The 17,516-nt window shown below is 42.1% G+C and overlaps 1 protein-coding gene across 1 annotated transcript in view; it reads right to left on the bottom strand.

Annotated features, from left to right (window-relative positions):
* The window catches only part of PKHD1 (PKHD1 ciliary IPT domain containing fibrocystin/polyductin), a 240,494-nt gene that overhangs the window by 141,486 nt on the left and 81,492 nt on the right, over nt 1-17,516 (bottom strand). Inside the window, exon 37 of the mRNA XM_074536510.1 lies at nt 7,293-7,505. Coding sequence (XP_074392611.1) covers nt 7,293-7,505 — 213 coding nt within the window. The remainder of the gene's footprint in view (nt 1-7,292; nt 7,506-17,516) is intronic.

The following is a 17,516-nucleotide window of genomic DNA, read 5'->3' as shown; positions in this document are numbered from 1 at the left end:
AATGCTATTGCATAAACCAAAATCCATGCTCTAGAATGAGCTCACAACCAAAGATGCTGAGGAGGAAAAGGTCCTTAGACAGATCCAGGAACAAAGAGCTCCAGCTGTGGCAGCCAAGGACAGGGGATCCTGCAGGGAGCTGCAGACATGATCTAGTGACACTTTGTGTGATTGCCAGATCATCTCCTGTGCTGCTGTGGAGTGAGACAGGGCATCTCTCCCTGCAGGAAGGGGGATGTGGGGCAGCACAACCATTGCCAGGCTAAGATCAGCTCCCTGTGTCCCCAATATATGGAGGAGGAGAATTCAGTACCAGGAAAAGTGATGGTGAGCCCAAAGGGAGGGTCCCTGCCTGGCTGAGCCTGCAGCTCTGGGCAAAGTCAGGGCTGAATCCAGGCCCCTCAATTTGCCAAACTTCTCAGAATCAGAGAATCACTCAGGTTTGAAAAGACCTCCAAGACTGAGTCCAACCTGTGACCAAGCCCTGCCTTGTCAACTAAACAGGAGCACTGAGTGCCACGTTGTTGCGGTGTGTTGCAATGTCCTGTTTTAAACTTCCGGGTCCCTTCCCAGGTGTGCCTATGCCTCTCTCCCTTCCCCCTTGCCCCCTTGCTGAGTGAGTCCTGTCAATCAGGATTAAGATTCCAGCAAGGCGTCGTGTGGTTGGTCCCTCAGGCCTGGGGGACCTTGGATAGGTGTCCCTAGTCCCTTGAGACCCTGCCCCTTTCACCTGGTTGGTAGCTCACCTGTCCCCTCCCCTTCCCCTGTCCCGGAGCTTAAAAGGTTAATGAGACCATGCGGCCTCCATTCTGTTGGCAGCAGTTGCCCCAGTTCAGACTTCTGTAACCATGGAATAAACATCTGGCAACCCTTCAGCAGAATCCTCTCCTTTTTTCTCTTCACCATCACCAGAAGCTCTCTCTCCTGAGGTAAACGGAGTCCCTGACAAGCCTGGACTTGCTCAGTGCCCTGCTGCAATCTCCAGCAGCCAAGGTATCTCTGGGGTAAAGCACCACAGTGCCGCCTTTGGCTCAGCAGCGAGGGTCACACTGACCCAGGCACAATCTAACTGGTTATATTGGGATTCTTATTCCAATACCACGTCCAGTTTTTTCTTGAACACTTCCACCACCTAACTGGGAAGCCCAAACTTCTTAGCTTTTCTCCTCTCCAGGGTGGAAATTAACCCTGAATTTGCTGCTGGGTGTTCTCTTCCTGCAGCCAATAACCTGGGTTTTGTTGGCACCAGAATTGGAAGCAGTATTTTGATGTTGTATTCAAAAATTTGAAGGAGGAAATTATTTAATAATAATTTAATAAATAATTTAATAAATAATTAAACAATTAAATATATAATATGCCTCCATATTTGTAACAACCCATAGACCTGCACTTGATCAGGAATCACAAGGAAATTATATATAGGTATATTAGCTATGGTCTATATATGTATTCTAGTCTATCATATTTTATTCTATTATCTTCCTGTATGTAGTGTGTATTGTATTATATTGTACTAATATCTTTACTACCTATAGATATATATATTTATCTTTATTATATTATTATTATATTATATTATATTATATTATATTATATTATATTATATTATATAATTATAAATATATATATTTATAAATATTTATAATTTATAATTATATATATTATTTTTATTTATATATATAATAGATTCTATATTCTTATATACATCTTTATTATATAGTGTATATTAGTGTCCATCTGTTTGTCCTCTTTTCATCCTGTTTTTCCCAGTAAGATCAGCACCAAAACACAAATCAGCTGATTTAAGCTTAAATCAAAGATAATAGATGCATTTCTGCTAGAAAGAAGGGAAAACTGTGAAAGACACAGCAGCTTGCCCTGAACCCAACTCTTTTTTTTTTCTCCCCCCATCTGCTAGGTCTTTAAAATCTAATGGTCATCTTATATTTGTGAATAAGAAAGTGAAGGCACAAGTCATTGTACATTAGTTACTCCATGGGAAGTGCCTAAGTGCAGTTTCTTACCCCTGGTGAACACGAGGGGATTCCAGGCAGCTCAGCCTTCTGTTCCAGAGCCATCTGCTTTAATGCATCATGTTAAAGTCAAGGTCTTAGAGGGGAAAAACACTGTCACAGGAGAAAAAAAGGCTCCTGAGCCCCCACACAGAATAACTGGCACCTAAGGAAAACCGACCTATGGGAGCAAGCTCAGGAAATCATGGAGTTCAGGTAGTGAAAAATAGCATTTACTGAATAGATGCATTTCAGTGGAGTAAAAAATAATTTTTTCTCTAACAGATCTCTGCACCCTATCTTGAATCCCCCTGCTACAGATTTTTTTTTGCCTTATTTTTTTCCCCTGGGAAGCTTTTCTTTTTAATATGTGAGTAAAGCAGAACAAATTCTCTCATGTTGTCTATGATCTCTTAATCTCAAACTCAGCACAGATACATAACACTGCCTAATGGAGGCAAAGCAAGAGGCATTTGATTAAATGTTTGATCTCTGGAGGAATGCACAGGCTTTGTAGAGCACAGTGAACAGCTCACAAATATTTTGTGTTTTATTATTGATTAAAAGCAATTAAAATTAATAATTGGCTCAACTGATAAAAAATACTTTTTTTTTTCCTGAGCTAACCCTGAAAAAGTATCAGATTGCTGTGGCTGCAGAGAAATCTGGGATAGAAGGCATGCAGATTTATCTCTAAAATATCATTTACTCCATTGCAAATGCAGGGACATTCTTTTCAGTAGGACTGGCCATGATTTCAGAGCACACTAGTGACTATTGACACCTCTGTTTAAATTATCCTGATTACAAATAAGTTATTAAACCAAAACTGTCAGGACATTGTTTTTTTTCTTTACCACACACCTTTTATAGTTTGGACAAGGTGAATGCAAATGTTTTTAATCTGAAGTGTAACATTTTTCATCTAAGTGAGGGGAATACATATTTTTAGTCAAAATTCAGGGAAGAGGCTCATGGAATCACAGAATCTCAGGAGGTTTTGTGTTGAAAGAGACCTTAAAGATCCAGTTCCAACTCCTGCCATGGGAGGAACACCTTCTGCTAGAATAGGTTGTTCACTGCTCATATTCTTTCCCACCAGAGCGCTGACACAAAGTTTTAGATAAATGCCTAACAAAGGAATGCTGGGTTTTTTTTGGAAAGAGTGACAGAGTGACAGTCTGTTTCAGGGGGATGCAATGGAATAATGACATAGCTCCACAGGACTGCTGAAGATAAAAATATAAATTTAAAATATTTCAGTTTGTGGCAACATCTCTGCTGTGGAGCCAGGCTGGGAGAGCTGTGGGTGTTCAGCCTTGAGAAGAGAAGGCTCCAGGGAGAACTCAGAGCCCCTTCCAGGGCCTAAAGGTGCTCCAGGAGAGCTGGAGAGGGACTGGGGACAAGGGTGTGAAAGGATAGGACAAGAATAAATGGTCTTAAGCTGAAGGAGGGTGGGTTTAGATGGGATGTTGGGAAGGAATTCTTCCCTGTGAGGGTGGTGAGGCCCTGGCACAGGATGTCCAGAGAAGCTGTGGCTGCACCTTGATCCCTTTGGAAGTGTCCAAGACCAAGTTGGACAGGGCTTGGATCAACGGAGGATAGTGGAAGGTGTCCCTGCCCATGGTTGGGGGTGGAACTGGATGGTCATTAAGGCCTCTTCCAACCCAAACCATTCCAGTATTCTATTATGAGAGCGTTAGGACCACAAGATCAGGCTGTCACAAGGACAGTTTGGGTGCTCTTTGTTCTGATGCAGCATCTCCACTCTGCACCCAGTTCCTGGCCCCACTCAGCATCCACTGGTGCCTCCAGCTTCCCTGGGAAGGACAAAGGCACAAGAACAGCCAAGGCCACCACGGTGAACTCCTCTCCTGGAGCTTGTCAGGAGAGTTTCTCAGGGAATAGAGCGCAAACGAAGCTGGAGACAGTGATAAATTTCCCTTCTGAACAATCAATAAAACTCTCTCAGCCCTGCTCAGGCCCCTACTGCCATAATTACATTGTCAAAAAGTGGAGTTGCCCTGGCTGGCTGAAGCCCCCTCTCCAAGTGACGGGTGACTGACAGGCAGTTTATGGGTGGCACGCTCTGACTGGCAGGGGAGTTGGCCAAAGCCAAAGGCAACAGTGAAATTTCCCAGTCTGCTACAAGCACAGGAGCAAAGGACTGCCACTCATGAGGGAATTGTGGGAAACCCTTAGTCATATTAACATATCAAAGTGAGGAGCTGACAGCGCTTACTAAACAATCTGAACTCAACCAGAGCTGCAGAGCATCCCCCAGCACTCCCAGCCTGAAAGAGAAAAGGAATTAAAATGTGCTCAACCCTGTCTTTGCCAAGACAGCCAGGAATTTGGAAACATGCTTATTTAATGATTTTGATCTGAGATAACATATATATTCGTGTGTATAAATGTATCTCACAAATGGGTATTGCAAAGCATGTCAGCCTCTTTCACATATATATATTTATATGAAAGGGGCTGTCATGCTCTACAATTTGTTCTGTACCACAGACCAGACTGATGCTAAATTGAAGACAGAACAGCAGATTTTTTTTTCCATGTAAGCAATATGAACCCAGTAAAAGACCCCACTACTTTCTGTCATGTTCAGAAGCAGGCTTCTACTGCTTCTATGTTAAATTGCAGATTACATGGTTTGAATGAGCAATAATTGCAGCCATGCACTGGGGCTGCCTGTTGAGCAGAGCTTAAAAGTGACTTCATAGCTACTCTGGATATGTTGAATAAGAAATTGATATGATTTCTTGAATAAGAATTGATTTTGAGTAATAATAATAAAATAAGATTTGGCATTGTTCAGCCTGAAGAAGAGAAGGATCAGGGAGGACTTAAAGCCCCTTCCACTGCCTAAAAGGGCTCCAGGAGAGCTGGAGAGGGACTGGGGACAAAGGCCTGGAGGGACAGGACCAGGGAAATGGCTTCAAACTGACAGAGGGCAGAATTAGATGGGATATTGGGAAGAATTTCTTCCCTGTGAGGGTGGTGAGGCCCTGGCACAGGGTGCCCAGAGAAGCTGTGGCTGTACCTGGATCCCTGCAAGTGTCCAAGGCCAGGTTGGATGGGATCCTGAGCAACCTGAGATAGAGGAAAGCATCCTTGCCCATGGAATGGGGGTGGACTAAATGGCTTTAACATCGTTTCCCACAAAAGCCTTTCACTAATCCAGTAATTGATAAGAAAATTGAAACCAAGATTTTTTTCCACTAAGGGTCATGCCCCATTTGACTCTGTATATCTCCATCCAGGTAATACTTGGATTGCAGACCTCATCCTCTTGTTTTCCTGGGAATTGAAGACTCACTGAGAATTATGGCACTGAGTAAAATGGATAAATTATCATTGAGAAAAGACTCAAAGGTAGTAATGTGGATGCCTGGGTTTGCCTCCCTCCATCACATTGTCCACGTAAGACTGCAAAATGTGCTCTGCCCTATTTGTCTTCAGTTTTGTGGGTGATGGAGTCACCAAGGCAGAATTGATGCAGGCTTGGAATAGAAAGCAGAAGTAGCATAGGAGGCACAGCTGCCTAAAGTTGCTACTGGCTTTTTGCTAGAAAACAAAAAGCATGGAAAAGTGAAGGCTCATGATGTAAAGGGCTGGCAATCTAAAGACAGAATCCTGGCTTACAGGGATCAAACCAAGAATAGAAGGACACTTTAAAGTGTCAGAAGACACAGAAAGTGAAGCAGCAAAAAGCTGCTATGAGGCAAATTCAAATCTCAATACTTTTCTTTAAAAGGGGGGGGGGAATGGATGATTAACCAAATTAATCCCCTGGAAAAAGCCTCTAAGGAAGAAACTGGTTTCTGTCTCCCTTGACATCCTCAAAGACCAAGCCTTTCTGGAAGGCAAGCTTTAATCTAAGGGGAATTTCTGAGCTCAGGGCTTGGATAACTGTGTGAAACTCAATGGCCAGTAACAGACAGTCAATTCAGCCAAGATGCTCTAATAGCCCTCCTTCACAGAGACCCTCCAGGAAATGGGGTAGAAACGCTCTGCAAAGTCACTTCACTGAAATTATTGAAGCCTTTTACAGGTAGTAAATAATTGAGCCTTGCTGTGTCTCAATGAAGGGATCAAGAGCACCTGACACGGTGCTGAGGTGCAGCCCCATCTCTCCTTCCTCAGCACCTGTTCATCTCTCCTGATTCACAAAAGCATCTTCTCACTGACTCCCCTCCAAACCCGACCTCTCCCAGCCTTGCTCAGCTCCTGTGAGCTGGCAGGATGATGGAACAGAAGCACAACTCCCTCCCTGCCTGTGCTCTGATGGTATTCTCGGTGCCTGACATCACTTTTGTCCCAAAGCCACGTCTCTGTGCTCAGACAGCAACATTTCCTTCTGTAGGGCACAGGGTGGAAGTTCAAGACCTGCTGTATGGTGTGATCATCACTAACAGGAAGGTTGACACACAAGAACAGGAGGAAGGGAGATGAGACATTCAGATGGTTTTTCTTTTTCTGGCTTTTTCCTCCTCTATGAGATGTAGAGCTTTTAAAATAGCCCAGTAGAGAAGAACTTGAGAAATGTGCACCAATGTTCTGAATCATGCTGAGTTTGGACTTGAATTCCATGTCCAAACTCCTGCACCAAGAAATGGCCATTCTATACACATATTTCATAGTCTTCAAGAAAAGCTCCATATCTAAATTCTTCTATGCCACAATATAAGAATGGTGTGGAGTTGTTGGGATGGGTCCAGAAGGGGCCATGGAGATGTTCTGAGGGCTGGAGCCCCTCTGCTCTGGAGGCAGGCTGGGAGACCAGGGAATTTTCACCCGGAGAAGAGAAGGATCCAGGCAGAGCTCAGAGCCCCTTCCAGGGCCTAAAGGGGCTCCAGGAGAGCTGGAGAGGACCTGGAGACAAGGGATGGAGGGACAGGACACAGGGAATGGCTTCCCACTGCCAGAGGGCAGGGATAGATGGGATATTGGGAAGAAATTGTTCCCTGTGAGGGTGGTGAGGCCTTGGAAGAGGTTTCCCAGAGAAAATGTGGCTGCCCCTGGATCCCTGGAAGTGTCCAAGGCCAGGCTGGACAGAGCTTGGAACAATCTGGGGTAATGGAAGGTGTCCCTGCCCATGGCATAGCTGTTGGAACTAGATAGGTCTCTTCCAACCCAACCCATTCCATGATTCCATGAGAATCATGACCAAAGTTTTGTCAAATTATTTTTCTTCCAAAAACCGTTTTTTTGTGTGTTTTCTTTGTTTCTTGTTTTTCATTTTTACAAGAAAAGAAATGAACTCACCATGAATGGAAAGGGTCCCATTCCTCACTGCCAGGAATTTAACTCCATATGGAAATAATGGTGGGGAATGGAGGCTTCCATAGAGATAGATGTGTGCTTTGTGATGGAAAGGGGCCTCAGGGGATCCCACCTGGAGCTCTCCTCCATCAGACACCAGGATGTAATGAGCATGCAGTTCTACAGGTCCTGGTCCAGTAAACAGGAGTTTGCCACCTGAAGACAAGACAAAAAGAAAATACAATCATATATAACTCTCTCACAGTTAAAGGAACTGTAGCAGGTAGGTAAACAAAGGGGTTTGCAATAAAATTTAAAAATAAAGGCTAAAATGTTATTGCATTCTGTGAAATTTCCACCTTTCTCTTTATTTCTCCCCAAGGATTTATCAACTCTTTAAAGACCCAATTAATCCAGTCCATTTTTTGATTCTACAATGGTCTGCATTTCTAGACTTGAGCAAGGCCAGTCAGTCTGGGCAGACTCTCCAACCACAGCTAAAGGAAGCTGGGTTTGGAAAAACCCAATTTTAACCAACTAAGTCACTTAATGTTGAAAAGGGATGTTTCTATTTAATTTGTATTATGTTACTTTTTAGGTTACAAACTACTTGTAACTGGGAGAGGGGAGAGGAAAACTGCTTTGGAACATAAGAACTGGCAACTTGTTTAGATCAGTGGTTGATTTAATCCTGCAAGTTCTTCCAGCTGCTGTTCAAAACCAGATGCTTCCAAATACCATGTGAGACACGTCTCCCTCTTAGCTGGCTGTGGGTTGATCTCCCCATCCCATAAAAATCTCATTTTAATCCCTAATTAGAGGTTAGCTTCACCTCAAAGTATAAGGTTTCAACTGCTTGCCAACATTTTCCTCCTACTGATTATTACTATAACTGGATAAGATTTGCCAGTAATAAAGAACTGGTCTTTGGAATTTTTTGTGATATTTGGTGTCAACAACTCCTTGAAGCAATGAATTCTGTGGGTTAAATGCATAGTGCATGAAAAACCATTTCCAATCCCCTTTTTTTTCACTCAAAGCTCTTCAGTTCTGTCAAATGCCTCCCCTGTTCTTGCCCCTCATGAGCTGAAAATCCCAGTCAGTCACCTCAGGATGGTTTATTCCATGATCTCTTTCTGTATTTCCTCTCCTGTGAAGAATGCTGCCACTTTCTGTACAATGGATGAGGACACAGTGGACTCTCATTCATTTTGTCACACTGCACATGGGATGTGCCTTCCTAAGTCAAGCCAAGTTTCCATAAGAGAACAGAGAAATTCCCAAAGTCTGGAAGCTCCACACCTCTTACAAAGGGTCTCCCCTGCTCCCTTCATGTAAAGTAGCTGATAACTGATCCAGCTCATCCCATGGCCAGTTTGCTACTGGTGGGAGCAGTTTGTGATGGTGATCTCTCTACCCATCACCCAGTTGTCTCTCCTGCCTCACAAATTCTTCCCTGTGAGGGTGGGGAGGCCCTGGCACAGGGTGCCCCGAGAAGCTGTGGCTGCCCAACTCTGGAAGTGCTAAAGACCAGGCTGGATGGGGCTTGGAGCAACCTGGGATAGTGGAAGGTGTCCCTGCCCATGGAAGGAGGTGCAACCAGATCATCAGGTGATCTTTAAGGTCCCTTCCAACCCAAAACATTCCATGATTCCATGATTACACTGCAAATTATTAGCAAGAAGAAGGGAGACCAGATATCTGGGTTAATTGCAGTATTTGGACAAAAAAAAAAAGGAGAGAAGTTCTAATATAAAAAACAGATTAAGTACTATCTTGATCATTGCTTGCCATTGCTCAAATTCTGCTTATCCTGATTTCCTTTTTTATTCTCACATGGAGGGGTTTTCCTTGTTTCATTGATTTCTTGAGCTTAAAACAAAGTCTTATAACTTAGTCCTCATTTCTTAGGCTTATAAAAAATAGTGTTTGAATAGGGACTATTCATTAAGTATTTTCTTTCCAAATTTCTTTACAATTGCTTTACACAATTTTTTACACCATTTTTTACAGAATATGCTAAATCAAAGAAAGAGGTAAATCTCACATTTTCTTGCTTACAGCCACTGGGAACCACAGGTTTGCTCTCAAAAACACCAACTCTTCTATGTGTAAATTTCCTATGTGTAAATTGTCTCTTTCCCTAGACATACTTTTCTACCTACAAATATATTTGTGTTACAATCCATGCAGTATAATTTGCAGAGACTCTTTTTATAGACAGTCTTTGGAAATTATACTGCATGGATTGTGAAGAAGCAGTAGAAATTACAGCTTGTTTCATGTAAAATAACACAAGATATCTGATTCCAGCAGCAGTTTTAAAGCTGGAATAAGACTGGACCTGTTGATTTTAAGAATGTGTATTCTGAAAGAATATTTAAGGTTTTCATTCTATTAACATTATTTGGCAATAAATGGACTGCTGGTCCATCTTCATCTTGTGATATAATTTACCATCCTGTTTCTTCCCATACTGAGAACAGATATATTTATTAAATACTTTTGCTTTATAGCAGCAGTGTTAATAATTTTATCACCACAATCTATAAATGGAACTGTAAATCACTGTGATTTATTTCACTCCTAACATAAAAAAAGACATCTTCCCTAAGGTCTTTATTGACTTTCTATGCTCTATTCTCAGTGAAATACAGTAATTTCTGTTTCCACTTCTCTTCATACAATTTTTAATAAGTATTTTAATTGCTGCCATGCTGTACCATTGAACCAGGAGAGCTGGAAGACAGTTATCCTATCCTTTGATTGCAAAATCACAATTCTGTCTCAAACAAGATTTCCCAAGCTTCAGTCACATATTGCCTATTCAAAATTTTCAAGCTGTTGATTGAAGATTTTCTGCATCTTTTGTGGATTTCTGAGTGTCTGAGAAGCTTGGATGCTGCTGACTGCTCTGGGTGCAAGTAGGAGCAATAGTCCCACCTCATCCCAAGAGCAGCAGGAATTCCAGCAGGATCTGTGCATGCCTGGCCTGCAAGTTTGACCCTTCCAGAGGGAAATCAGAGTCACTGAGGTTGGAAAAGGCATTTAAGATCACAGAGTCCAACCATTAACTCAGCACAGCCAAGTCCACCACTAAACCATGTCTCCAAGCATTTTTTGAACACTTCCAGGGATGGTGAATCAGCCACAGCCCTGAGAAGTCTGTTAAACTCTTGGTCCTCCCTTTTGGTTAATAATTTCTTAGTAATATCCAATTTAAACTTCCTCTGGTGCAGCTTGAACACCAGAAGGCCTCATTTTAGGAAGAAATTCTTCCCTGAGAGAGTGGGGAGGAATTAGAACAGGTTTCCCAGAGAAGTTGTGGCTGCCCCATCCCTGGAGGTGTCCAAGGCCAGCTTGGATGGGGCTTTAAGCAACCTGGTCTCGCTTAAGGTGTCCTGTCCACAGCAGAGGGGGTGGAACAAGATGGTTTTTAAGGTTCCTTCAAACCAAACAATCCTATGATTGTGGGATTTTCTGTATGGGACTCTTTTGCTTTCCATTAGAATCAGCAGTCAGACACAAAATTTGACCCTGAAAAGGGGCAGATCAGCTTCACTCATGGTCATTCCACAATGCTGTTGTCCCCTGGATCTTTGCAAAGCTTCTGAAAACTTCCCAGGACAAATCCAAATGGTACTGAGGTTTGGGATAAAATACAGTGGAAAAATAAAGTTCAACTGCTGAGGATAAAAGAAGAGCAGCACCAGCAAACAGAAAAGAAAGAATTAGGAGAGATTCATTTAACCATTTATCAAGCCTATGTGTAAAACAAACTCTGGCTAAACTTACAAATTCTTCTGTCCAAAAATTGCATATTGTCCCTCTACACCTCTGTGTTTTTTCTTGGGTCAGAATAAATATACAGCTGCTGCTTTACAAGGTTGTCTTCTCCTTTTTTTAAAAAGAAAATAAAAGTTATGCTTCCTTCTTTTATTGCACTTGACCCCTTCCCTGAAAGCAGAAAGCAGGAATATTGCTCAACGGAGCCTTTGGCTGTGACCCTCAAATTGTTTGTTATGGCTGCACAGGAAAGCAAAGTCCTACACATGACCTTGAGGGTGATTTTATAAAAATCAATCAACCACTGTTATGATGGCCTCCCCACCAAGCAAAATAAATACAATTAAGCCCATAATCACTTCTGTACAGTAATGTGCAAATTCAATGGGTCTCTTTAGGTGGAGTGAGGGAGAGAGGGGAGAAATATGTTGAGGCTATTTGATACTTTGTGAGAACATCAGAAGCACCATTCTTCTCAATTAACCCAGCAATTAGCCTCCACCTCTGCACAAACAGAAAAGAAATCTTTCTTTATCTGTCTTTACCAAAGGGGGGAAAAAGAGGAGGAAAAGAAAGAACAAAAACAACAAGGCAATTCCACACGTCCCACAGGAGGAGAGAAGCAGCCAGACCAAATAATTTAAAAAAATTTAAAGTAAACAAACCTAATAATAAGGTAGGAGGTTTAATCTGCTAAAAGAATAATTAATTACAGCACCACTGGTTTTGTGAAAAGAGATTTACCTCCTGAAGTCCCTGGGAAATGGTGGAGGACATGGTCAAAAATAAAGGATTTGGAAAGGGAACGTATAACAATTCTCTCTGTCAGGTGTCCTGGACTCACTCATGCAATGCCACAGGCCAGGTATCCAAAATATTAACTACGAAAAGAGCCTGCAACATACACATGTGAAAAGAAAAGGAAAAAAAAAAGGAAGGAAAAAACCCAACAAAAACAAAAACCAAAAAAAAATAACCAGAAGATTGGGAAGACTGATGCAGGGAGTTTCTCCTTGCCTCTGTGAAGAAGATTCACACTTGCAGACATAGCAGTTTATATCCCTCCTCAAAAACTTCATTTTAAATAAAAAAATAATTCTAAAACAGATATTCTCATAATAAATAAAAGCAATGTTATACCTTTCATTTAGGTTGTGATATAGACTGTTTTAGAGATTTCCTGAAATTGGAGGGAAGCCAAGTCCCCATTCCAAAGTACACCTTTTGCATGGAGACAATTTTGAGGCCACATTTTGCATTCACTGTCAATATAAGATATTTTTCCTAATGAACAGCTCATTAGGGAGCTGGGATAAAAGTAACATATTTATATTTAGTTCAACTTCAGCTATTCAGCTCCACTTCCAATTTCATTTAATTCTACTTCTTTGTGTAAAGCTGAATAAGTGTTAAACCCAGCAAATTACGAGAAGAGTGCTGGATAATCTTAAGACAATTCTTTTTAATATAAAAGTAGCAGAAGAGTATCAACAAAATGGTCTTACATATCACCACTGTGTCATAACCTTCAACTTCAAACTTCCTCTACATGGAAGAAGATTCGCAGATTGAAATCTCATCCCTTCACCTGGACTACCTCTTCCCTTCACAGTGCAGAGGAGATCTGCTCTGGCTGCTCCATGACCAGAAATAATTCATCCCCACAGCCTCCAGCTTGCTCTTACCAGCTCCTCTCACTTGGTGTTTCACATGACAAAGCCACAGAATTCCCCATGAGAATTCCCCGGGCTCAGGATCAGAAATTCTATTCCTGGCCAGCATCCCTGAGTGGCAAACAGCAGGATGCCACTGCCAGAGCTGGAATAGCTTTGCTTGATCCTGGATAACCACAAGGCTTTAGAGTGCTGGCAGCCCCTTTACTGCTCATCCTTCTGCTCCAAGGTTGTCCCTGGTAGGGCCTCCAAGCAGGAAAAAAAAGTCCCACCCAAATCAACTAAAATCTTGTTGATCTTGTTGCATACAAAAATAAAAATACAAAGTTCATGAGCTTTAGAAAAGACAATTAATTATTTCATGCATCTGTCACCTGCACCCTGTTGACATGCTCACAGGACATTCCAATAAACCATGAAAGTTTCTTTGCAGCTTGGACTATGGATGAACAAGAAGCAAAGGGGAATTTTTTATAATGGCCCCATCTAAAAGGCTGCTCAAACCAAGAGTCTAAAATTCATCCTGCACCTCCCTCAAAATGTTCCACCATGTTCATAGCACACAGGTACAGATCCCAGATTAGCTCTGAATTCAAATGCCTGTGTATTTCCACCAGGACACCACTAACACACTCAAAAGTTAAGCTTGTATTCCAGCACTTTGTTGGATGGACGCCTTAATCCATCCCAGGGAGAGGTATCAGCAGCTGCTTCACTGCTCTCAGACAGAATTCATTTCCCCAGCCTGGTAAGCCTTTGTTTTTTGGCTTGCTGTGCTCACAGCCATCTGTTCAGATGGCACGTGCTCCCTTGGAAACTGATCAGGCTCTTCCCTTAGAGCTCAGGAGACGAGTAAAAGGCAATTCCAACCAGCATCCCAGAAGATGCTGCCATAGATGTATCTCCTTCAAAGAAATCTTTCTACTTCTTCAGCTCTTAAGGGGCCTCTGAAATACTTAACAACACCTGGATGGATTTGGAAGAGGAGAGATGACTTGGTGGGGGAGAGGTGCAGACACTCCAGGGTGTCCTCTAGCATGTCTGACATCATCTGGGATCTAATTGAGCAACTTCCAAGTGAGCCTTGTGAAGGCATCAGGTAACACCACCCACGGGGATGGGATGAAAACAGACATGGGGCTGTCATTTCAAGTCCCCAAGTGACAGACATTCATTAGGTGCACATTTGGAAGTTCTTCCCTCTGAGGATGGTCAGGCCCTGGCACAGGGTGCCCAGAGAAGCTGTGGCTGCCCCTGAATCCCTGGAAGTGTCCAAGGCCAGGCTGGATGGGGCTTGGAGCAGCCTGGGATAGTGGAAGGTGTCTCTGCCCATGGCAGGGGGTGGAATGAGGTGAGATTTAGGGTCCATTCCAACCCAAACCATTCTGTGATTCTGTGATTCCCTCTTTCCATGACAGTGATTATGGTGCTGCCCCAGTGCTGCCCAGGGTTTCTGCTCAGTCTCTGCCAAAGCTGTGTTCAGTTCCTTGGCCAGGATTAACTTCCACACATCTGCTCACTGTGAAACATCCCACAGGAGTCTTAAGAGCTGCTGAAGTTGCAGCAAATCAATTTAATTTTCAAGTGGGAGTCCTGGGAGTCCAACCTGCATCCCATAAGCCCATATGGAACATGATGGCAAAAGAAACCTGCAGTCCACACCCAAACATGAACCATGGTTTGCAGCTGGGAGAGGATCTGAAAAGACCCAGACCTTAAATTGCTACAGATTCAGGGCCCTAAAACCCTTCCTCCAGGAATGCCCACATCTGTGACTTGCACTCTGCCAGATAACACTGAATCCCTGCAGAAAAATATACTGAAAAATAAAGAACTGTTGCCTTCCACACTTTTTCACAAAACAGAGAGGATTCTAAAGCTCTGAGACTAATTATTGAAGGCTCACCGTAACAATGTAGGAAAATATCACACAGTGGCAGAGAGAAATAGAGCTGACTTTTCTTCCTTTTAAATCTCAATTAAAAAATACATTGGATGAAATTTCCCATTAGCTGGTACTATTTGTACATCCCATGTTCTTCCTTTAATTAAAAAACATGCTTATTGCAATACTGCCAGAATCACTTTTATGGTATTTTAATTGTAATGTCTCTGCCTGATTAAAAAAAGAAAATATGAACTGGAAACTGCCTGCAAAAAAAAAAAAAAAAAAAAAAAAAGAAAAAAAAAAAAAAGAAAAAAAAAGATCACAATGCTTATCCCAAATGGATTGATAAAAAGGGCACAGAAAACTCCATGACAGGAGGAACAGGTTCCAAATATGCCTACTGACAAGGGATTTAAAAATTAGTTTAAGCACCAGCTGATGCCATAGAGATGAAAACAGAGGGAAATATTTTTTCCTTCTTTCAGTGAATTAAAACCCCATCTTTCTCAGCAGTGACTGAAGCACAGTTTATTTGACAACTACTGAAGTCGGTGTATCAGTGAATATTTGATGCTTGTTGCTAATAGAGTCAAAGAAGAGGAAAACAAAAGCAAAATCAATATTTGTGTTTTCCTCACTCCCTGATTTATTCACAGGATCCATTCTGGCCAAAGTCTGATCAAAACCTGGGTTACAAGAAATTCAAAAATATTCACAGAATCAGAGAAAAACTGCACAGGGAACCCAGTGCTCTGGTCTAGTTGACATGTTGGTATTTGGTCAAAGGTTGGACTCTGTGACCTTGGAGGTCTTTTCCAACCTAAATTATTCTTTAAGTGAAAATGAGTCATTTCCAGTACAAGGATCAAAGCAATTCTCTCCCTTATGCCTGCAAGAGTGGCTACCCCAAAACTACCTTTGCAAAGAGTAACTGCCCCAATGGGGATCTTCGATTCCACTGGGATGTAAGGGAGTGCCAAAATTCATCCCAAAATTCATCTCCAAGGGACTCCTGAATGACCAGACAGCTTCTTTTTTCTTTTTTTTTTTTGTCTCCAGACCTCCCTAGACCACTATAATTTCAGACAAAGGCAACAACACATGTCTGAGGTATCAACCCATCAAACACTATGTTCCTCCAGTGTAAGCCCCATGCAAAGGAAATTTCCATCTGTCCTGGGTTATCATAAATATTTCCATGCTTGTGATGCTGGGATTACAGCAATAACTGCAATCTGCTGAACATACAGAATTATCTACAGTCTGTCTATCTGGTATCTCTTCCCCAATCAGTCTTGTCTGAGCTGTTTCACAGCCTGACTATTAAACTTTCCATTCTCAATATCCACATGTTCATGCTCTGCTTGTTGAGGAGGAGGGAGAAACTGCTGAGCTCTTGTGGCAGTGAGCAGAACCCAGCAGCCTAATCCTATTTTTCTATTGTTTTGACCTCCAGATCTTCTGCCCAGACAGTCTGGTCATTCCCAGAACGTCTATATGTTTGGGGCTATATGTTAATGTGGCCAAAGAAGGGTCAGTTTAAGGCTGCACGTGAAATTCTTGTTCTAACACTCTTTAAGTAATTCCTGCAATGTTGAAATCATCAAAAGGGGACAACACAGGGCCAGTATGCAAAATCCCCATGGTGTCTTAAAGAAAGGAGAATTTCAAGAAATAGGCATGTAAACATGTGTTGGGTTTGCTGGACACAGCACCAGAAAATGGGCAGTGTAGCGGCAGTGTATCCAGTTGTGTTACATCATTTTTCCATCCACAAAACCTTGTATTTTCAGCTTTAGAGTGCACAGCCAGCCTGATGCTGAGTCATGAAAGCCAAAGGGAGCAGAGCTACAATTTAATCCCATTCTCCAGCTCCAGCTAAGAAAAGCTCTCCAGGTAAAACAGGAATGGGATATTTCAATCAAAGCACATATTGACACCTACCTTAGGGGTTAGGGGTGCACTGCCATGCCCATCTGGCACCTGGGGGATGTGCCTGATTATTTGATGTGCTCATGGGATTGGTAGCTGTGCTCTGAGGGATCACCTGTGGTTGAGTTTGAGATGGGTGTCTATAATTCCTAAGATGAACAGGTCTTTGTTGATGTGTGTTTCTATCAATACAGGAACATAAAAAACTCCCCTGAGCTGGACAGCTTAAAAAAAGGGGAAGATAAGGAAAGATAAATCTCAGCCTCATTTCAGAATAGATCTCAGCATGTCTTGATTCCAAATCTAACCAAGGCTACACAGCCAGAGAACCTATGGTACTGGCAGTGAATGACACAGGCAACTTCACAAAGCTCAGACAAAAAATTCCTGCTGGCTATAATTCTAAAATGTTTTATCCCTCTGTTTGGCATGTAACAATGGAGAAAATAATGGCATCTAGAATATTCTAATGCTGCTTTTCTAACTAAATTGACTTTCTAAACCAGGCTTCTTGGAAAACACGATAAAGAAGAGGAATGATTTGAATGTCAGATGAGCCAAAGCCATAAAGATACTACTCCAGACTTCATTAAATTCAATCAGAGCTCCAGTAGCTTCATGAGGGCTGACTCATAGATCAAATGAGCATTTGAATAGGTCCAAAGCTCACAGGGTTACTGCTCCAATATTTTTCCCCAATTCTTCAAAAAGTCTGTGACTGAGCCCCAAAATCTTCATCCAGATTTGCAGCCAAAAGAAATCTGGTGTTCTGACCTGTCTCCTATAAAGTATGGCATAATCAAAATGAAGTTAAGAATAATCTTGAATTCCAGATTTAGAATTTTCACTGGGGAAAAGGATTGTACCAAAGTGTTTCACATTTTTTTAATCTCAAAATCTCAGTTGATTTTTAATTTTGCTTTTAAATGGGAGTGATATCTGATGTAG

The sequence above is a fragment of the Zonotrichia albicollis genome, chromosome 3 (genome assembly GCF_047830755.1).
Source record: "Zonotrichia albicollis isolate bZonAlb1 chromosome 3, bZonAlb1.hap1, whole genome shotgun sequence".
In the NCBI taxonomy this organism is placed as follows: domain Eukaryota; kingdom Metazoa; phylum Chordata; class Aves; order Passeriformes; family Passerellidae; genus Zonotrichia; species Zonotrichia albicollis.
This window is presented reverse-complemented; position numbering and strand designations above follow the sequence as displayed.